At 46.0% G+C, this 23,361-nt stretch overlaps 1 protein-coding gene across 11 annotated transcripts in view; it reads left to right on the forward strand.

Annotated features, from left to right (window-relative positions):
- Large1 (LARGE xylosyl- and glucuronyltransferase 1) overlaps window positions 1-23,361 on the forward strand; it is a 506,960-nt gene that overhangs the window by 113,294 nt on the left and 370,305 nt on the right. For all 11 annotated transcript variants that reach the window (XM_077798432.1, XM_077798429.1, XM_077798430.1 and 8 more), the window contains one exon: window positions 19,702-19,889. In XM_077798432.1, coding sequence (XP_077654558.1) covers window positions 19,784-19,889 — 106 coding nt within the window. In that variant the 5' untranslated portion in view covers window positions 19,702-19,783. The remainder of the gene's footprint in view (window positions 1-19,701; window positions 19,890-23,361) is intronic.

The raw sequence follows: 23,361 nt of genomic DNA on the forward strand, positions 1-23,361 counted from the left end.
ATGCATTTCTATTCGTAATACACATATAGAGCACACTTTTTCATGTCTCTGGTTCACAAAGTAGAGTCACACACCATTTGTGTCTTCATACATGTACTTAGGGTAATGATGTCCATCTCATTCCACCATCTTTCCTGCCCCCATGCCCCTTCTTCCCCCCACTATTCCCATTATGGATCAGCATCCACACATCAGAGAAAACATTTGGCCTTTGTTTTTTGGGGGGATTGGCTTACTTAACATGATATTCTACTAACTCTATCCATTTACCTGAAAATGCATGATTTTATTCTCTTTTAATGCTGAGTAATATTTCATTGTGTAAATAAACCAGTTTCTTTGTCCATTCATTTACTGAAGGGCATCTACATTGGTTCCATAGTTTAGCTATTGTGAATTGTGATGCTATAAACATGGATGTGGCTGTGTCCCTGTAGTATGCTGATTTTAAGTCCTTTGGGTGTAAACTGAGAAGTGGGATAGCTGGGTCAAATGGTGGTTCCCTTCCAAGTTTTCCAAATTTCCCTTACAAATTTTCTATATGGCTGCCCCAATTTGCAGTCCCACCAGCAAGGTATGAGTGTGGCTTTTTCCCCACATCTTCGCCAACACTTATTGTTGTTTGTATTCTTAGTAGCTGCCATTCTGATTGGAGTGAGATGAAATCTTAGAGTAGTTTTGACTTGTGTTTCTCTAATTGCTAGAGATATTGAACATTTTTTCATATGTTTGTTGATTGATTGTATATCCTCTTCTGAGAAGGGTCTGTTCAGTTCCTTGGCCCATTTACTGATTGGGTTATTTGATTTTTTTGCTGTTAAGTTTCTTGAGTTCTTTCTATATCCTAGAGATCAGTGCTCTATATGATGTGCATGTGGTTAAAGTTTGCTCCCATTCTGTAGGCTCTCTATTCACCTCACTGATTATTTCTTTTGCTGAAAAGAAGCTTTTCAGTTCACTTCCATCCCATTTATTGATTCTTCTTTTATTTCTTATGCTATAGGAGTCTTATTAGGGAAATCGGGGCCTAATCTGACATGATGAAGATTTGGGCCTACTTTTTCTTCTATTAGATGCAGGGCTTCTAGTCTAATTCCTAGGTCCTTGATCTCCTTTGAGTTCAGTTTCATGCTTGGGGAGAGATATGCTGCATATGGATTTCCCAGCACCATTTATTGAAGAGGCTATCTTTTCCTCAATATATGTTTTTGATGCCTTTGACTAGTATGAGATAACTGTATTCATGTGGGTTTGTCTCTTTGTTCTCTGTTCTGCACCATTGGTCTACAAGTCTATTTTGGTGCCAACACCATGCTGTTTTGTTACTATTACTCTGTAGTATAGTTTAAGGTCTGGTATTGTGATGCCACCTGCTTCACTTTTCTTGATGAGGAGGATTATTGCTTTGGCTATTCTGGGTCTTAGTTTTCCAGTTGAATTTCATGATTCCTTTTTCTATTTCTATGAGAAATGTCATTGGGGCTTTGATTGGGATAGCATTAAATCTGTATAGTGCTTTTGATAGTGTGGTCATTTTGACAATATTAATTCTGCCTATCCAAGAACAAGGGAGATCTTTCCATCTCCTAAGATCTTCTTTAATTTCTTTCTTTGGCGTTTTGTAGTTTTCATTGTAGAGGTCTTTTACTTCTTTCATTAAGTTGATTACCAAGTATTTTATTTTTTTTATGGGACTATTGTAAATGGGTTGGTTTTCCTAGTTTCTCTTTCAGAGGATTTGTCATTAATGTACAGAAATGCCTTTGACTTATGAGTGTTGATTTTCTATCCTGCTACTTTGCTGAATTCATTTATTAGTTCTAGAAGTTGTCTGGTGGAATTTTTTTGGATCTCTTAGGTATAGAATCATGTCATTGGCAAATAGCGGTAGTTTGAGTTATTCTTTTCCTATCTGTGTCCCTTTAATTTCTTTTGTCTACTTGCTCTGGTGAGAGTTTCAAGAACTATGTTAAATGGAAGTGGTGAAAGAGCGCATCCCTGTCTTGTTCTAGTTTTTAGAGGGAATCCTTTCAATTTTTCTCTATTTAGAATGATGCTGGCCTGGGACTTAGCATAGATAGCTTTTACAATGTTGAGATATGTTCCTATTATCCCTAGTTTTTCTGGTGTTTTGAACATGAAGGGGTTCTGTATTTTGTCGATTGCTTTCTCTGCATCTATTGAGATGATCATATGACTCTTATGTTTAAGTCTATTAATATCATATTCATTCATATGATGAATTGCATTTATTGATTTCCATAGGTTGAACTGATCTTCATCCCTGGGATGAACCCGACTTGATTGTGGCACTATCTTTTTGATATGTTTTGTATTCTATTTGCCAGAATTTTATTGAGAATTTTTGCATCTGTGTTTGAGATATTAGTCTGATGTTTTCTTTCTTTGATTTTTGTCTTTGTCTGGTTTTGGAATCTGGGTGATATTGGCCTCATAGAATGAGTTTGGAAGTCTTCCCTCCTTTTCTATTTCATGGCATAATTAAAGGAGTGTTGGTATTAGTTCTTCTTGGAAGGTCTTGTAGAACTCAGCTGTGTATCCATCTGGTCCTGGACTTTTCTTGATTGGTATTCTTCTGATGGCATCTTCTATTTCATTGCTTGAAAATGATCTGTTTAACTTGTGTATATCATCCTGATTTAGTATGGACAAATTTTACGACTCTAGGGATTTGTTGATGCCTTCAATATTTTCTATTTAATGAAGTACAAATTTTCAAAATAATTTCTAATTATCTTCTGTATTTTTGTAGTGTCCATTGTGATAGTTCCTTTTTCATCTTAGATGTTAGTAATTTGAGTTTTCTCTCTCCTTCTCTTCATTAGCATGGTTAAGGGTTTATCAATTGATCTATTTTTTTCAAAGAACCAACTTTTTGTTTTGTCAGTTTTTCAATTGCTTTTTTAATTTTATTTTTTTTGTGTGTGTATGTGAATTTCATTGATTTCAGCTTTGATTTTAATTTATTTCCTGTCTTCTACTGCTTTTGGTGTAGATTTGTTCTTTTTTTTTTTTCTAGGACTTTGAGATGTGATCTTATGTCATTTATTTGTTGACTTTTTTTTCTTTTAAGGAATGAACTCCATGCAATGAACTTTCCTCTTAGTACTGCCTTCAGAGTGTCCTGGAGAGTTTGATATGTTGTATCAGCATTCTCATTTACCTCTAAGAATTTTTTAATCTTCTTTTTAATGTCTTTTGTAATCCATTATTCATTCAGTAGCATATTATTTAGTCTCCAGGTATTGGAGTAGCTTCTATTTTTTATTTTATCATTGATTTCTAATTTTATTCCATGATGATCAATAGAATGCAGGATAGTAGCTCTACTTTTCTGTGTTTGGTAAGAGTTGCTTTGAGGCATAATAGATGGTCTATTTTAGAGAAGGATCCATGTGCTGCTGAGAAGAAACTGTATTCACTTGTTGACGGATGAAATGTTCTATATATGTCCATTAAGTCTAAGTTATTGATTGTATTATTGAGTTCTATATTTTCTTTGTTTAGCTTTTGTTTTGAAGTTCTATCCTGTGGTGAAAGAGTTGTGTTAAAGTCACCAAGAATTATTATGTTGTGGTCTATTTGACTCTTGAAGTTGAGAAGAGTTTGTTGATGAATGTAGATGTTCCATTGTTTGGGGCATATATATTTATAATTGTTAAGTCTTGTTGATGTATGGTTCCCTTAAGCAGTATTAAATGCCCTTCTTTATCCCTTTTGATAAACTTTGGCTTGAAGTCTACTTTATTTCATATGAGGATGGTGAGTGGTATGTTTTTTCCAATCTTTCACCTTCAGTCTTTGGATGTCTTTTCCTATGAGACGAATCTCTTGAAGGCAGCATATTGTTGGGTCTCTCTCTCTCTCTTTCTTTTATTCAATCTAATCTGCCTGTCTACGTCTTTTGATTGGTGAGTTTAGGCCATTAACATTCAGGTTATTATTGAGACATGATTTGTATTCCTGGTAATTTTTGTTTATTTGGGGTATTTAACTTGACTTGGTTTCTCTTTGATTGGGTTTTCCTTTAGTGTAATACCTCCCTTTGCTGATTTTCATTTCCTTCTCATGGAATATTTTGCAAAGGATCATCTGTAGTGCAGGCTGTCTAGTTGTAAATTCTTTTAATTCTTGTTTATCATGGAAGTTTTTTTTTTTTAATTTCCTCATCAAATCTAAAACTTAATTTTGCTGGATATTCTTGGTTGGCCTTCGTTTTCTTTCAGAGCTTGGTATATGCTGTTCCAGGATCTTCTAGCTTTCAGGGTCTGGGTTGAAAAATGTGCAGAGGTCCTAATTGGTTTCTCCCTATGTGCAATCTGATTCCTTTCTCTTGTGGCTTTTAATAGTCTATCCTTATTCTGTATGTCATGCATTTTCATTATAATGTGTCTTGGTGTAGATCTGTTGTAACTTTGTACATTTGGCATCCTGTAAGCCACTTGTATTTGATCTTACTCTTTTTGGGGTAATTTTTTGATATTATTTCATTGAAAAGATTGTGCATTCCTTTGGTGTGAATCTCTGTGCCTTCCTTTATTCCAATAAATCTTAAATTTGGTCTTTTGATGTTATCCCTTAATTCTTGGATATTTTGTTCATGGTTTCCTACCCTCTTCACTATGTGGTTAACTTTATTTTCCAGATTGTATATTTTTGTTTTCGTTATCTGACGTTCTGTCTTCCAATTGACCTAGTCACTTGGTGATGCTTTCTTGAAGTAGTCTTTTGATACCTGTATTTGTTCCCTTATCTCTTTGTTGGAGTGATCAATGGTTGCCTTTATTTGCTCTTATCTCTTTGTTGGAGTGGTCAATATTTGACTGAATTTGCTCACTTAGGTCATTCTTTAATTTGCAGATCATTTAATTATGTACATTCTGAAATCCTTCTCTTAGATTTCATCAACTGCACTATCCATGGATTCTATTATTATAGTATCTTGGTTTGTTTGGCACTTTCCTCCCTTGTTTTTTTCATGTTGTCTATGTGTCTTGCTTTCTTGCAGTGCAGATCTGAGGTATTACAGTTTCTACCTTATAATCTTATAGTGTCCCTGCAGATTACCTGTACCTCACCTTGGTGTTGGGCTTCTAGATCCCAACTGGTGTCCCACGATAAACGCTACTGAAACTAAAGGAGGTGATGGCAGTAGTGGAGATAACTCAGGATAGCGGTGGGGGTGTCCCTTTCAGAGATGGGGGTCAAAGGGTGGGCTGCCTATTCGGGAGATGCAGCTGTTTCCAGACCCCATCTGTTGTCCCAAGTGGTATTTAACTTGACTTGCTCCTGTGTGGGGAGGGCTGTGGTGATGGCTGCAGTGTTCTAAGATGGAGATGGGGTAGGCCTGGGTTCCAGTGTAGGTCTGCCTGTCGGTGGAGGCGGTCCTAGGCCAGGGCTTGGGTTCCAGCATGGGTCTGCTGGTCAGCTGGGTGGTCCTGAATCTTGCCTTGACTCCCGCGTGGATAGGCAGGGAGGTCCTAGACTTGACACAGAGGCATACAGGGAGAATGCCACGTGAAGATAGAGGAGGTCCTAGGCCTGGGCCTGGGCTCCAGGGTGGGTCTGCTGCAGGGGCCTGGGCTTTGGCTCCCCTGCAGGGCAACATGGCAGGCCTTCATCCATGAACAAATTAATAAAAAACACCCTGAATATTTTGGTGACACCTCATCCATGTTATGGAGCATAGATGCTTTATTGTTCCATCGTCCTCGATTTTTTTATAACTGAGGAACATTTCACCCCTTTAAAAGTCTGCAGTTCAGTATGGTTAATCCATTCCCAGGGTTGTATTATGATTGTTACCCCTAATTCCAGGGCATTTTCCTCACCCCCAAAAGGAACCCAGAGCTCAGTAGCAGTGGCCCCCTTCCTCCTCTACCCCTAGGTTCCGGTAACTGCATTGTGTGTCCATGAATTTGGCCTGGAGATTCTTGGCGGGTTTCTCCCTTCACGTCTTGAATTCTTTTGGACTGTGAATCTTCTCATATTTTGGCCTTGAACACTTTTGTTTCTAAATAAGTTGATTTGATGGTGATAACGAAGATAAAAACTGAAGTAGCAAACAAAGAAGTCAAGAGCTGAGATCGTGGACTGCCTTCTGGTCCTTTGCTCCCCAGGTGACTGTGGACAGGCCATGGCGGTGTTGGAGCCTGTTCCCCCTCCAGGCTTTGTCTTGGAGCAGGGCCTCCTGCCCATGCTCTCTCCAGGCGTAAACGCAGGGACCTTGAGTCTGTGCGTGTACATCATCGACATCCAGCACGTGCAGGTTCTTTAAGCCCCTTGCTGCTTTCTCCTGTCTATAAAGCTTGGGTTTCAGTGCTCCGTGTGCGCATGGCAGTGGATATGTTGTGTGTATTTATGTGTGTGTGTGTGCTCATGGGATACAGAGACACATTTCCAAGCAGCTATCCCAGAAAGACTGATGAGCAGTTCCTGTGAGTCATGGAGCACAGGGTCTGGCACATGGAAAGTGCCAGATAAATACTCTCTGCTGGGTGGATGACGGCTGGCCCTGGGTAGATCAGCGGATGTTGCTCCTGTGTGATCTGCTCAATGAGTGGTCCCAAATGCTCCCAGTTGGCTGTTCCCTGGGTCTTTGGATGGGGCCTCTGACGTCTATTTCGTTTCTTGGTTTCTGGAATCCCATCAGTGTGAAAGGATAGATTTAGAAAACAAATGCTGCATGAGCAACAATTGACCTTATCCTGTCCTCTTCAAGTGGCCCGGGAAATGAAAAAAATGTCCAAATGAAGACAAATTTATTGGATACCCAAATCACCAGGCTATTGATTCTTAAAGCCAGACAGCCAGGTTATGAATCGGGTGATAAAAATGGAAAGCATTTAGCTTGACTTCCAAGTCGGGGGCAGCTTGTGTGTGATCACAGCTATCGGGTTCTGCTGAGACTCCCACAACTAATGAACTAGCACTTATTAACTCCACTGTTTACTTTATGTGCCGCGTCTGTTTGATGTGTGATGTGAGATAAATCTGAACAATTTGATTTTTATGGAAGCCTGGGTGTTGGGACTTAATCTCTGACTTTGAAGGTGACCAGGATGTGGCAGTTCAGAGTTCTGTCCCAGAGTGAGGAAAACGAGAGGTTGTTCAGAGCCAGGAAAGGTTCTACACTGCTGCACATGAGGGATAGGTATCTCTGACAGACCCTGGAATGCATGAGCAGACCCTGCGATTCAGGTGCTGCAGATGAGTTTGTTGAGCGCATGCTTACTTCACTTAGGATGCTGAACCCCGGAGAAGAGGAGTGTCCAGCCAGGGTAGAGAGTGTGTTTCTGGTGTAGAGTTCCTGAAGCCCAGCTTCATGTTCTTTCACATCCTTTAGAAAGTTAAAGGAGATCTAGAGAAATTTCCAGGCCATCCTGTCCAACCTGCAGCTGCCTAGAGTCAGTCCTGCCTGTCTTTTTCAGGCGATCTGTAGGGACTGCCTCTCTCTGACCTGTGGAATTAAATGCCTCTTCCTGACTCTAGTTTTCTTTGTTGCATTTTGCATGATGGTGCAGGTAACTGTTATTGATTGGATTGTGTTCCACCCTCTTCCCACTGCACCCTGCAAGGCCCCCACATTTATCTGTTGAAGTCCTACTTGAAGTCCTAACCCTCAGCATTCAGAGTGTGACTTTATACTGAAATGGTTTTTTTGCAGATGTTAATAGTTAACATGAGGTCATTATGGATCTGGTCAGGCCCTTGGTCTAATCTGACCTGGTATCTTTACACTGGGACATAGATGCATACAGAGAGAATGTCATATCAAGATAGGTTTGTGCTGGCAGAAGCCCAGAAACTGCCAGAAGCTAGGAAAGAGGCCTGCCCCTCATACCTGCAGCACACCTTAGTCACATGCCATGATCTTGAGCTTCTAGCATCCAGAACCATGAGACCAACTTCTGCTATTTAAGCCTCCCAGTTTGTGGTTTTTTGTTATAGCAGTGGTAGCAAACTAATACAGTCACCCAAGGAGCATTTAATACTATCAGGGGATTATTAGTTGTGAGAGAGGGAGGAAGTGAAGAGTAAACTACCACTAAGTACTTGACTAACTAGTTAATACTGCATTCCAGATAACATGCTAAGCGATTTCTACCTTGTTTAAAAAAATCCTGGTTCCATCCTCTATTATGTGTGTTACATGTGGGGTGTTGTTATTTACCCCCTATGATCCATGGTTTTATGATCTCTCCTGTGGAATAATGACACACAAACACTCAAGTCCTGGGAAGATTAATGGAGATATGAGTGTTGTCAAGTTCCTAGAGTCAGACCTATAATAGGTTCTAAATAGCCACGGTTCCTTGAGCTCCTTATATAACAGATTCTACAAGTTTAAAGTCATCATCCATAGTGGCAAAGATAAAGTCTGTGTGTGTAGACCAAAGAGATTTAGAGAACCTGGAGAAAACTTTTCTTCTCAATCAGGTAGTTGTGCAGTGTTCCTGGTGGCACTGAAGACCTCAACCAAAAGGTGGCAACATGCCAGGTATAGCCTCACCTGATGGATGATCAGACAAAAGGAAAGCTATGCTTCTCCACGCTAGAACATGGCACCCCCCCCAAACATCAACTGTGTGAAAGAAGCCGGGCACAAGAAACCACATATTGTATCCTTGCACTCACGAAATACCCAGAGTTAGTAAATCCAGAGAGAGACCAGGCAAGCTGGAGGTTTCCAGGGAGGAGAGCTAGGGAAGCAGGGAGTGGCTATGGGGTTTTTCTTGGTGTGATAAAGTTTTTCTGGAACTAAAGATGTTGGTTGCATAACATCGTGTGTAGACTGCATGCTGGTGAATTGTACGTTGAAATGATTGATTGTATGTTCTATGAATTTCACCAGAACCGTGAGACCAACTTCTATGATAAGAAGAGAGCCACTCTCAATCACAAGGATGTGTAAGTGGCCCAAATCAGGGGAAGACTGACGTGGTCAAAGGGTGTGTCTGTTGGAGGCCACACCAGAATTAACTGAGGATCCTCGAAAGCAGAGCACCCTTGGCCGTGATGTGTGCATTGCCCTTAGACTTTTTCTGTGGCCTAAAACAAAGAAGAGCTCTATTGGAACAGGAAGCTGCTTTCCTGACTCTCTTTCCTGAGGGTTTAGAAACTGATGACTTTTCCTTTCACAGTTTGTGACCAGAACTGGGTCTCAGGTCAACCCCAAGCCAATGCCCAGCAAAAGCAGACAGTATTCCTTTAACACACCTAGATTCCTGCAGGTAGAGGTCCTGTCCCTCAGCACAGTGCTGCCCATAGAGGGACCGGATCCTCTTTGACAGGGACTGTCCCCAAACTAGGGCACGGCTCTCGGGAGGGCCCCACCAGAAGCCTCAGAGCGGCCTCTGGGCCTGTGTTTTCTCTTCTGCCTGATTCAGTGCTCACATCACTGTCAGTTTTCTTAAACACAGACACTTTCATTCCTGATCCAGAATATTCCAGAGCTGCTCAGGGACCCTGAACCAAGTTCAAGTTCTTGGCTTAGCGTTTAAGGCCCATCTGGTTTTCTTGCACCTGTCATCCTTGCCGTCTGAATGAAGGTTCTCTGCACCCTCTCTCTGGGCAGGAGTGGTCAGCTGCTGCCCCCCATGTGGGCTCATCCTTGGGCTTTCCCTGCACTTTCCTCTTCCAGTGACCACTTCTCGCTCAGCCTTTTAAGTTGTGTCACACACTTTGGCTCAGAAAACTCAGATGTTTTCTTCAGAGAGCCTTGTCTCTCCTGACCCTGACTTGTGTATGTGTCTGTGTATCTGTCCCTTACATTCTGTTGAGGTTCCTGAAGGTCAGAGGCCCTGCCAATGTGTCTCTCGATCCCCAGGAGTGGAGGATGCCCAGTGGACTGAGTGGCAGGGGGTAGAGTTACTGGGCAGAAGCTGCTGCCTTCTCTGCACCCTTTTATACCCGAGATATTTACGTCAAATCTCCATAGGCCTTGGAACCCAGAGGAGCAAAGGGCCCTACAAGTCAGACACCTGGAGACCCTTTGACAGTCCCCGGTGCTGAAGTGCCTTCTCAGCCCTGGCCGTTGTGAAGGTTGACTGGTTACAGAGGCAGATGAGAACTGAGCGCGTATGTTTCAGCATCCCCTCCTGGAATCAGAGTCATGAGCCTGGAGACTAAAACACCCCACAGGTGGCTCCATGGGGAGCTTTGCAGATATGATTGAGGACTGACTTAATATTCTGGGGAAAAAAAAGATAAAAATAAGCTCTCCTGGAGCCATAGTCTGACCCCAGGAAGTGTATGTCCTTAGGAAAGATCCCTTAGGCTTAGAGGTCAGTTTGCCAATGCACTGTTAAAGGAGGTGAATATCAGAAGGGGAGGTGTTGGATTTCCTCTTCATTCTTCCCCCTCCCCGTACTCCTCCACCTGTGTACCTCTACCTGGGCCACCCAGGGGGAGCTCTGGTTGGGAGGAACATTTACACCACCCGTCTCCCCACAGCATATCAAGTGGGCATTCCTGCCCCTGGGAAGCAGAATCCAGGTTATATGGGGAAGTGCGAAGGGCAGAAATTAAGGAAACTGGCTGGGGTGCATGCAGATCAGTGTCCTTCACTTCCTCAGGGCAGAGAGGGGGAAAAGGTGACTGTCATTAATTTGCAGGTCTCCTGAGCACGTGCTCTGTTGACACATCCTTTGAGCCCTGCAGTGAGGGAGGGGCGGAAATGGTGCCTTGGGCCGTGGATTCTCAACCTCAGTCCTTTTCAAATTTCAGTCTGGATCATTCTTTCCTGTGCCTTGTAAGATGTTTCCTTGTCCTCCTGGGGGAGGGATGGAAATCTCCCAGGTTGAGAACCACCAGGTGGAGCAATAGACTTGGCAGGTCAGACGCCTGGAGACCCTTCGGCTGTCCCCAGTGCTGAAGTGCCTTCTGCAGTACCAGCCGTTGTTGCAGGTGGCGTTGGTGTGGAGGAAGCCTAGCAATTAGAAGATCCAGAAGGTGGGGACAGGTGGAGTCACGTGGCATCCTTCATCCATGTCGTGCTCCTGGGGTGAGAGGTGTGATCTAGGCCACGCTGGGATGTGAGGCTGGAAAGAAGAGGTCAGCGGGGGTCAGGCCTTAGAGGCCTTTATTACCATGTGGAAGAGAGCACATGGATTGAAGTCAGAAGTCTTGGGATTTTTCCCAGTTCCATCCTTTTGAGCCGTGTGACTTGTCACTTAACCTCTTTGAGCCTCTGTGCCCTTTGGTGTCCAGTGGAGTCTCACGGATGGGTTGTACAAACTGAGTGAATCACACCATGGGAAAGTGTCAGGAGGCACGGGGTATCCTGACTGCCCAGTGTTTTCCTCTTTTCTGAGCACTCTCTCATCCAGTTAAATCCAGTGCTGTCTAGTCCTGCCCTTGCTGTTTATCCACCCTGCAACACTGCAGAGCCTCCTGGGTCCTCTGCCTCAACCAATTTGTCAACCCTAGAGTTGAATCTCCATCCCTGAACAGTACAATGTGGAGTCTTGAAATATTTAAACCTGCACTGTCCAACAGTGAGGCCACCAGACATAGCACTTGGACACTTGAAACAGGGCTAGTTACAAGATGTGCTGTCAGTTAAGGGACACTTGTATATCAATGTCTAGGTGTGGGAAAAAGTTGTATTAATTGTATGTTAAAATGCTAATATTTCGGACATACTAGGTGTAGTGAAATATATGACTGAAATTAATTTCTCTTTATTCTCACCCTTTTTAAAGATGACTATGGGGAACCAAATGGGTTTTATCAAATTAGGCATTGTCTTGTCTAAGGAATATTGGTTTTTCGTGAGAGAATCATTTCCTGGTATTCGTTGTTCCATCTAGTCTGCATGGAGTACATGTGGAGACCTTCAGTGGATGCCTGAAACCATGGGTAATACCAAACCTTACATAATATTATTTTTTCCTACATACATGTAATGATGATGACATTTAATTTATAAATAAGGCATAGTAATAGATTAATAATAATAACAAGTAATAACTGAAACATTATAGCAATATACTATAACAAAAGTGAATTGAATGGGACTCTCTGGATCTCAAAATATCTTGTGGTGCTGGCATCACCCTTACTGTGATGATGTGAGATGCTACAGTGACAACATTACGAGATGAAGTGAGGCGAATGACCTAGGCATTGTGATTTGGCTACTACTTAAGTACTGTAATGTTCTGACACTCCGTCTGGTAACTGAGATGGCTATTAAGTGACCAATAGAGGGGTAGCATATACTACATGGATACTCTGGGAAAATGGGTGATTCACACGTATCTTGGGCATGGTAGAATGAGAAAGCATGAGATTTCATCACCCCACTCAGAATGGTGTACAATTTAAATTTAGGAATTTTTTATTTGTGAAATTTTCCTCTTCATACTTTAGACCGTGGTTTTAGTTACCTCTGGAAAGCAAAAGTGCGGGTAAGGGAACATTACTGTAAGTATTTTTTCATAGAATATCTTTTTTTTTTTTTAAAGGATAGAAATGGTCCATTTATAAAGAGCAGTACCATACTGAATGATGTGATCAGAAGAGGTTCCACTCATGCTTCCCAGATGTAAGACCAAAGCTCTTTCCTTTTGAGTAGTTCTCCCTTTATCAAGATGCATGGCCTTGAAGCAGGACCAGGGCACACCCCTATTTGTTAGTTCCCTTGCTTCTTCTTCCTGATTTGTGGATGTCAAAGCAAGGAGCCAATCATGTCGGTCCTATCCCTAGAATTTGATTGGAGGAGCAGCTAAAATTCAATCCCCTCGTTTTCATTTTTAATCCTACAGCCTCTCACATGGTTCTTATTTAATCACATTTTGCATTTTATTTGATCTCCCTTGATCCTTGCGACAGCAATGGACTATCACACCAAGCTGATAAGGGGCTCCTGCAGCCATGGTGTGGAGAAGTGATAACTGGAACCAGGCCTCCTGACTCCCTGTGCTTTGGAAATGCTGTGAGGCCCATGCGAAATGCAGAGCAGGCCTTGGAGTTGCTTTTCATGAGAGGAGACAGGCAGAATTCTGGTGATAAGCAACCTGGGTCAACCACGGAGTTGAGTGAAAATGGGTGGAGGAAGATCCGTGTTGGGGGTCCCGGTGAGCCCACTGCCCTTGATCTGTGACATCACAGTGACTTTGAGACCAAAAGGGCACGTTTTCCTGAAGCTAGAGAATTGGACTTCACAGCAGGATAAAGACACACCGAGTTGGCAGCCATGGACCCGATGGCTGTTACAACACAATGAACTCCCAAGTTTTCAGTGTCCGTCCCGGGCATATTGAATGTGGCTTTTACTCTTTGGGCCCACATGATCAATTTTTAAACAGTGCCTCCAAGGCCAAGTGCCATTCTCCAAATGAAAAAAGCAATCGGGTGTGCCAGCTTGACAGGCCAAGGACTGTCAGAGGAGGGAGATGCATGTGGCCTAACGTGCTAAGACGCAGTGGCAGGCATCAAATGCTTCCAGCATGTTCTCCCTGATGGAGCAGGGCAAGGAGGGAAAGTTACCAAAAGTGAACCTTAGGGGTGACCTCGAATGCACCCGAGGGTATCTGAAGGGAACGCTATGCCTCAGGGGCCTCTTGATGCACTGAACAGATTTCCTCTCTCCTGTTCCACATGGTAGACAGTCAGGCAGCTAGTTGGCACACTTTCCTTTAAAAACGGTTTATTGAAACAATACCAGAGTGACTGCAAGGGACCCGAAGGCACATTCATTTGTCTGTTTATTCAACAGATATGCAGTGACTGCTTTCTGTGTGCCTGGGTATGCGATGAGTAAAACTGTCATGGTCTGTGCCCAAGTGGAGATTAAAATCTAGCGGGCGCGGCAGCCATCAAGCGCGTAATCAATCAAATAATTGTATAATTTTGGAATTTGTTCATAGCTTAGCGACAGGCACCAAGGGAGGGGGCTCCTGAGGCACACAGTTGCGTGAGAAGAGTTCTTTGAGCAGTTCGCATTCGAGATCCAGGCTTCAAGGATGAGAAGCACCCCATCAAGCAGAGATCAGGGGAAGAAGCATTTCAGAATCCAGAAAAACATTTGTGAAGACTCCGAGCGAGGCCTGTTCCAGAAGCGAACGGGCCAGTGTGAATGGAGTAAGGCAGATTGAAAGGGACAGTGGCCAGAGGTGATGTTGGAGAGATCTCCGAAGTCAAGCCAGGCAGGCCCTTGGAGACGAGGCAGGGTTTGGGATTTGTTTTAAGAGCTGATGAGAAATGCTGAATACTTTTCATTGGGACTTGAATGAGGTGACTGATGCAGTAGGCATACACATGAGATGATGGTGACTTCAGTCCCTGCGGTGGCCACAGAAATGGAGAGAAGTAGATACATCAGAGGCATATTTCAGAGGTAAAAATGTTTGGGTTTGAGGGTGTGCAGATTGGAAAAGGTGGAAAGGGTGAGCAAGCAGTTGAGACTGACTCCCAAGTGTCTCGCCTGAGCGGCAGAGTAAGTGGTGTTGCCCTCTATGGGGTGGAAATATTAGGCAGGAGCATGTTTGGAAGGGGAAATGAGAAGTTTAGGTCTGAGGTGCATGAGGATCTATCCAGTGGGCATAGGAAGGAGACCTCTGTGTATATGTATCTGGAAGTCTATTAGAGTAGCCAGGCTAGAAAAATAAATATGGGAGTCCTCAGCAGGAAGGGTGATTTGCAAGACTTTGGCATGGGGAATCTTCCCTAGGGACAAGGAAGGCGTGGCCCTCCTACCTGATCCTGGAACATTCTTGGAATTTACAAGATGTATGAAATAAATATCTCAGAGGTCAGAAACTCAGATACCACAGAAAGATAGTGCATGTCTGAGCAGTTGACTGTTCCTTTGAAATCAGAAGTGGCTCAAGGGGACAGATCTTCCTGCCCTGTGGTGAGATGGCCCACCTGATTTGGCTTCCAAGGTAAAGCCATGGGGAACAAGCATGGTGGCATTCTTCTGGAGCTTTGGATTTTTCCAGGAAAGGGGGAGGGGTGGGAGAGGCCTGAGAGCCTGCGGAGGGAGGCTGTGGCTCACTCATAACGAGCTGTGGCTTCTAAGCTGAAGGAGAGAGAGTAAAGAAAATCTAGACCTGGCTGGAGAGTGCTGAAGAAAGCCAGCGGATTGGGGCCCCCAATGGCGGTGAAACGTGTGTGCGATGGCAGCCTTGGGGTGAGAGGGGGCTGGGGGCATGGCATTTGAAAATTTTGATGTTCTGCTGCGTTTGTTGATCACACGTTCTCAGATGTGGGCTTGTTCCTGGGAAGTGCTGAATCTTTTGAATAGGGCAGTTTTACGGTGGAATTGGGATGGAGGGAAGAGAGCTCTGAGAATGGGAGGTGGAAACTAAAGTCTTCACGAAGGAGAGAGTGGCCAGGAGTCACCAAATGACCATGACCAGGACAGGGAAGGACCCTGAATCATTAAGGAGTGGGGACTTTGAAGTCCATCTGGCCAATAACTGTTCACTGATCAGCTCCTGCAAGCCAGACTCTGGGCCAGTAACACCCAAAACAGCAATGTGTGAAACGGAAGGTCCGACTGGAGAGATGGGGTGGTACAACAGGTATCCTGTGCCAAAGAAGCCGTCTTGGTTTGTACAGAAAACAGTACTAGAGTCTGAGTCCCGGCATTCCAGGTATCTCGCTCAGTGCCCTGTGCTTGGAAGCCTCTGCGGGGGGTCTTGGTGCTCTTCTCTCACGGTTCAAACATCAGAGGAGATTTTGATGGGAAGCTGCCGTGTGAGTTGTCATAGAGTCACTGCTAGTCCAAGGGATGCTTTTGTTCGTTAAGAAAATGGTACTTTTTCTTTTAGGAACTCTGCTTCCACTTGCCGGAAAGCCATTGTGATAAATGCAGTGAACACAATCTAGGACGAGAGGGCTCTAGCTCAGCTGCAGTCCCTGCACTGGGAGGAGGGGGCGCTCAGGAGCCCTGGAGGTAACCAGTTAGCTGCTAAGGGCTTTAGCACAGGGTTCTCCCACATCCGTGTGTACAGGAAGCACCTGGGCCTCTTAACAGTGCAGATTCAGCAGGGCGGGAGTGTGGCCTGAGGTTCTGCGTTTCCTGCAAGATCCCAGCCATGCTGGTGCAGTTGGCTCAACAGGTGGGCAAGTGTGACCCCTCCTTGGTGTTAGAGGCTGGGCTTAGGGAAGGGCCTCAACACCAACACTGAAGACCTGCCTCCTTTGCATTTAAGGGATTGAAGTCTAAGGAAGAGAGTTTAGCTACTGCACAGGAAAGGGATGGATGACAATAAAATGATCTGGGATGTGCTACTGACTCCAGGTAGAGTCTAGACTCCCAGGGAAGCAGAGCCTCCAGGACTGGCCTCCTCAGAGAGGAGGAGCCAGGACTTGAAAGTTGTCCCCAGCCCCAGGCCAGAAAGGAAGCTATTCAAGACAGGGCCAGGGTTGAGGGGATAGCCAGGGGAAAGGCACACAGTGGTGATGTCATGATAGTTACAATGCAAACAACGATAATTAAGAAACTAATAGCTGTTGGGGGTTTGGTGCTGTAGGACCCATTTCCTTATAACCTCAGTGAGGTCCAGCTGGTTTTAGGCAATGTTACCGTACCTTCTAGAAGGAATGGGTGACATGGTGTGAGTGACAGTATTCATCAGATCTTCAGTAGGAATAAGTGGCCCTCATCCTTCAATTACTGTATGCAGCTAGGATGGGTTTGGGATCCTAAGTGATTCTGAAGTGTTTGGGCCATTTCATTTCTTAGATTTATTTTTTTTTCCACCAACATTTGCAACCTCTTCAGGTGCAGCATGTCTAGACAATACACCCGTGAAAAAGTCACTTCTAACATCCATGATGCTAATTAAAAGACAGCCTCTGGTGTTGATGGGAAGTAGCTGGAGCAGACACTTGGAATGTGGGTTTCTGTCTGGAGTCTTTCAAATGGTAAACCGCACCCCCAAGGGTGTGTTCCCATTTAGGGTACTACAGATGTTGACTCCCTGCACCTAGGTGGAAACTAAGGCTCATCCAGATAGACCTCAGGGTCTGCACCCAGGTATTTTGAGTTGCAGGCAGTATAAAAGACATAGTGACTTAAGTTTTTATTTAGTTCTAAATTATAAAAGCAACACATGCTTCTTGTATAAAATTTGGGAAATGTATATTCATATACTATGAAATTATTCAAAATCTATATCCAGTGATAACTTTCAATATGTAAATCCTTTTTTTGCTATGTATAAATATGTAGCTATTAGCCCATCTGTATAATATTACTTTAGACTGAGGGGTACCTGTGATTGTCAGTCACTGAGCTTCAAATCCTGCTCTTGTGGCTTCACAGGTCCGAGGTTCCTCCACTGTTCTTCATACACGTTTTCCATTGGTGAAGGCAGAGGGGAGGAGACAGATGGGGTAGATTTTTCTAACTGACCGTGCTGGCCAGGGAGTTGGATGTTGGAGTTGAGGCAGGAATGCTTCGCGAGGCCTCTGGGTCACCTGGGATAGCAGGTGGGGGATCTCCTGTCCACCTGGAAGCAATGGAGGCAGCTGGTTGGAGGCTGGCCTTCCTCCTATCCACATTTGCACTTTTGGGGATGGAATTCAGCTGACCTCCTGGTCCTTCCTTCTTCTTGAGTGGATTCCCGTGTTGACTTCCTGGAGTAGCATCTGATATCAGTTGAGATTTTCCTTAAAACCTATTTTTAGTACACAGAGGTGTCACTGGAAAGTCAAATCCACGAAGGAAGATTTTTCGCCTGCTGGGTTTAATTGGAGATCCCAGTGTTATCGCCAAAGGCCAACCTCCGAAGACTCTGTTTCAAAACTCTGTACAAATCATGCAATTTGAAATTAACTTCAGCAGATGGAGGAAGCGGGGAAACGAGTATCTTAGAGGGTTATTTTTTAAAAATGTTATTTAAATATTAATAACATTCCATGTTATGAACTCCGTGGAGTTCGGTTCCCATGCTGCATTCCCCCAAAGCCTGAATTCATCTATAGCTCTGCTTCAGTTAATAGAGGAATGAAATGAAGGCCACCGGAGCCAGCCAGTGGAGCCAGCAGCTGGACTTGAGCCTCTCTGTCTGAGGGCACTGCCCTCTCCCCGCTGCCCCCCTCCCTTCCTTCTGCCCACAGTCTTGGAGCTTGGTGGCCCTTATTCTCTGTGACTTGTGGAGTGTGTGGGCAAGGTCTGTTGTCCCCAGCTCCAGTCCCCTGGGGGGACTTCTCTCCAGTCAACATTCTTGGTTCAAGAAGATTTTGCTTTTTTAGTTTCCCTTTTTAGTTCACCCCCTCCAGCCCTGGGGTCTTTTATCTGTTTCAAAAGAAGGACGTTTAGAAAATTCTGTCCCATTGACTGCAGAAGAAAGCCCGGCGTGGACGGGCGAGATGGGCCCCATTAGGTGTTTATCGCTGGCGACGTGCTGAACACAAGCTCCTGAAGCTTGAGAGCGTCGCCCCTGGTTAGAGTCTGATTCCGTTTTTTCCTTTAACAGACGAGTATCTGTCGTCTGCAGGTGACAGGCTGTCTGCTTGAGTCTTAAGGGGCAAGGTGGATCGGATGGGGTGGGGAATATCCAGAGCCTATCTTTTGGAAACTCCAAGGCTGGTGGGGAAAGGAGGCAGTGCCTTTAGACCACTGTAGGGGAGCCCAGAGGTGGTGGCAGAGAGGAGGGTACCCATAGGAACAGAGGAGCAGACACCCAAAGCGGCGATTTCACAGACAGCAGTTCTTTGGGAGTTGGGAGTATTCTGTAGCTGTCCTCAGTGGGTGGCTCTCCTCTGTCAGGGAGTCCAAGTGGGTGCATGCGCCAGCCGTAGCCATGTGACACCTCTGTTAGGGGTGGATGGAGATGAGACCCTGTGGCCTGTGGGTTCCATTTGCATGTAATACACATGGTTTTATGATCAGATATTCAGGTGGAAGATCACGGCTCTCTGCTCCATGTGACTTGACCACCTCTCTTGTTTTAAAACATCATGGCCAGATTTCTGCCCTGGTCTAAGGACAGGCTGGGTAGAGATTATCCCTTTGTTCCTGTCTATGCTCTGCACCTTCTAGTCATTGCCACACTTCTCTGGACATAGCTCTTCTTTCCTTATCAAAGGTAGAAGCTACAAAGGCCGTCCCCCCTGACTGGTGTTTAGACTTTCAGCGCTGATCGGGGCCCAGGTGCATGCAGGTGGATGCTGTGGCCCAGCTGATCTCCCTTCCTTTGCATGTGCTCCAGTGCTGCTTCAGGGGCCTTTGACAGTCCCTCTGCCTGGTGACAGGGACCATCTGCCATCTTGACCATACAGGAATCCATCATCACCTGCACCTGCTCTTCATAGTGGTCCGTGAAATTCTTGATTGTCACATTCTTATGTCTTATGTTGGCCTGTCTCCTTAGGCTACGCTCTTTGACGTTCACCTGTGTTCTAGTCCAAGAAAGCACAGCACCGGGCTGGTATTTGGTGGGTAATAGGTGCCAACTAAATGCTCCTTTAACCTGTGTTAGAAGCACCTGTGCATATGCATGCTCTGGAGGGCCCTCACGGAGTCTGTTATTAACGTATTTAACTGCCTCCGTTTGGATAGACTGCAGCCACCTCTGTCATCTCTTGTGACAGAGATGAGCGGGAAGTCACCCACCAGAGAACTCTTTAATCCAGGCTCTGTGGGACGGTTCTCCTCTGCTGATTTCGTCCAGGTACCACACCAAGGACTCAGCCCTCCCTCTCTGCTCTTCCTTTCAGAAAGTATTATGAGGGAGGCCGAGGACCTCATGCTCTGGACAGAGACACGGCGCTGGGATTAGGGATTGCCACTTCTGAGAGGATGCTGGGGATCTGCAGAGGGAGACGGAAATTCCTGGCTGCCTCTTTGACTCTGCTCTGTATCCCGGCCATCACCTGGATTTACTTGTTTGCTGGGAGCTTCGAAGGTAAGAAGGGAAGACAAAGAGAGAGGGAAGGAGGGAAGGCAGGGAAGACTGGCTGTCAGAGGCTCCTAGAAAGGGCCTCAGGGCCATCTGATGGCAAGGTCGCATTTGGTAGAAGGCCAGAGTGAATGTCTGGTCCCAGGAAAGGGCCTGGCTGGGGCTGCACAGGTGGCTGGGAGACAGTCACCAACGTGAGGTCAGACGGTGGGCACGCCGAGTCCAGCACCCTTGGGTCAGACGGCTCACTGTGTTGATGGTGGGGGAGGTTGAACCGTGGAGCATAACTCAGCTCTTCCAGGAGACGGGGTCCCACTCTCCCATCCCCCTGCTCATTCATCTCTTCACACATTCAGCGTTTTGATGTTGTCTGACGTCCGCATTCAACCCCGCGCTGAGATGGATGGGGCGATAACAGTGCTGGACACTCCGGGGCTGCTGGAGGAGACGGGAGCTTAACAAATGGTCGCCGCACACAGCGGTGCGTGTGCTGCTAGAGGAAGCGGGGCTGCCGTGGGAGAGGTCTGCTGGAGTGTCCTGCCCCGACTGGGGAGGAAAGATGATCCATCATCCTGAGAAGCCCAGCACAGGGATGCGAGAAAGCGTGGCCTTCCCCAAAGAGATAAACACAAATGACAGTCCCCGGCACTCTCCAGAGGTCCACAGGAAAGACAGGACGTGCCACTTTTCCAGATAGCTATTTCAAATGCAGGGCAGTGTTTTGGGTTTCCAAGATGGCGCCCCAGCATTGGGGGAGAAGGAGTGGCAATGTTGAGGTGCAGATTTTCTTCATATTTCTCTCCCCCATACTTGAATTATAAGGGAAAAAAACATTCAAAGGAAAATATGTCTCAAGGAAGTCATTTCCATGTTTTAAAACATTTCTTTTATGCATAATTTTATTGACAGCTCAAGGCTACCTTTTAATTAGGAGCTCAGCTCCTCTTCCCTTCCTGAGATGGGCCTTGAGTTCGCCAGAGTGAATGGGAGCAAGGTGGAGGGAGCTAGCTGTGTGCTAGCACAGCAGGGAGGGTCAGGATTCCCAGCCCAGTGCTGGGGCCCAGTGCCACACCCCTGTTACGGCTCCAGTCCCTTAGCGACATCCCTGGACTGGTCTTCTGAGTTGTCAGATGGAGTAGGGTATGCCCGGGCATTGGATGGTGAACTTCTGCAAAGGGATCTGAGGAAGGGCACCTGGCTATTGATCTACTTAGAAGAGACAGGAGGAAGCATTCTCCCCAGGAGGGCGAGGAGGAGGCCTTTCAACAGAGCACTGAGGCCATTAGGCCCGTGTCAGTATAATAAGAGAATAACCGCCGCTCTGCAGGGTAACCAAACTGGTTTTCACTATAATCGCCAAACAATAATGTTGGCGGTGCCGAAGCCACAGTGTGAACAGGGAGTATTGTGAGCTCTTCTTAGGGCCAGGCCTTGTGAGGACCGAATACCCCAATCTTTCTTCACAATGACCCTTCACAGATCCTATTAATATCCCTGTTTTACAGATGGCACCTAAGTTTTGGTGATCTACCCCAGGCCTCCAAGCCAGTCACAAAGGAACTCCCACTTAGACTCAAGAGTCTAAGATTTTCTAAGAAACCATGCTATAGATGGGGCTCCACGAGGTGTTCAATTTGAACATATGAAGTGAGGCTGAGGGAGGGTGGCCACCCGTGGCCGATGGTGTGGGTTCTCAGAGAGCAGGGATGTGACAAGAGTGTCACATGGTCTTTCTGTAAGAAAGTTGTTGAATTTTGATTTGTGCTCCATGGCAGAAACCCAGCTTAAACTGGTTTTGGCAGAAAGAGTTCTGGTGGTTAATCTAATTAGTGAGTTCAGTGATAGTTCAAGTATCAGGTAGGGTTGGATCCAGGGGCTCAAAAGGTGTTTTGGTAGTCAGGTCTTTCTGTATCCCTCTGTTGGACTGTTCTTCTTCTCTCCATTGGTATCTGTCAGGGTGAATTTTCATACATAGAGCTAGTTTGTGGTTTGCATATTATCTTCACCAATCCCAGGAGAAAAAGGACACCTTCTTCCTCCTTGCCCAATATTGCTTCTCACTGGATGGCCTGAGTGATAGTACTGAAACCAGCCCCTGTGGCTGGTGGAGACTGATGAGGGAACCCTGAGCCCTGTCACAACTTTTCCTGGTTACAGGGTGAGGGAGGGGTTGCCTGAAACATGAAGTGAGGCTGAGTGGGGGTGGCCACCCGTGGCCGATGGTGTGGGTTCCCAGAGAGCAGAGACGGGAGGTGGAGCCCGGAACTCATGGTTTGTGCTCATGGTTTGACATTAAAGACCTGGGGGTGTCATGCTCAGGCCCAGCCCCGGGTGCTGGAGTGACGGTGGCCACTGGCTTAGTGTGATTCGCCATCACAGATTGGCAGATAATTATGGGGAAGTGGGAGCACTGAGGAAATACTGCAGGTGACACACACAGACTGGGTTATACTGTCCACAGGACCCTGAGGACTAAACCCTCGCTGGGGCGTCACAGACTGCATGATGCAGGGGGTTGGGCGTGTGGGCACCTTAACAGAAATGTCCAGCTACAACGGCAGCCTTCAGGCCTCTGAACCTGGCAGTTAGTCCACAGCTGGGCCGCTGCGTTTCTTTCTGGGCTCCGTGCTGTTAGAACAGTCTAGACAAGTCGGCCCACTCAGGTGCATGGCAGTGCCCTCCAAACCTGGTCACACAGGAAACAGCGGAAAGAACCTGGGCTGCTGACGCCGGAGCCGCTGAGGCTCAGGGTGTACCTGGTCAGCCTCAGCCAACAGTCAGAGGCTGTCACCCAAAAGAGGTGACAATTGCTCTGGTGGCCCCTGAGTCTGTGGAGGGATATGGCAGGGAGCCCGATGTCAAGGTCCTCATAATGAAGACCATCTGTCCAAAATTGGAACGAGCTGCCCAGGAGGGAGAGAAACGCTGTGAGAAATGCAGTCACAGGTGTCCTGTGCCCAGGGAGGGAGTCCAGCAAGGGGGCAAGTGCACGGGCTGGCCCTTGTGGCCTGACTGGGGACCCCAGAAGAGGCTGAGGAGTTACCCAGAGACAAAGCCGTCCCCCACAGAGTGCCTGCCGGTGGCCAGGACTCCTGGGCCTGCAGAGAGGCTCCTCTCTGTAGCTGAGCATGTCCTGGCCTTGCAGTCTCTTTACTGACACCCTGGAGTTTTGGCTTCGTGGCAGGTGAAGCCATAAATAAGGGCCGAGCTGCTGCCTGGATTCATAACCACATGACTCTCATGGTGTGGGGTTCACTTTTCTTTTTTTTAAGCCTGTTTAATTTCAAGGTCTCCTGAGAGCAGAGCCAGGCATTCCCTCTGGGATGCAGCTGCTGCCAGCTCTGAGGTTAAGGGTTGGATTACCTGAAGCAGCACTGTAGGAGGGGAGGGAGCTGATGGGGTTAGGCCAGGCAGGCTGGGGGACAGGTCAGCTAGGTTAGCTGAGTGACTCGGGCACAGTGGTGCCACGTGTCTCCTT

Source organism: Urocitellus parryii, chromosome 5 (assembly GCF_045843805.1).
Source record: "Urocitellus parryii isolate mUroPar1 chromosome 5, mUroPar1.hap1, whole genome shotgun sequence".
Lineage (NCBI taxonomy): Eukaryota > Metazoa > Chordata > Mammalia > Rodentia > Sciuridae > Urocitellus > Urocitellus parryii.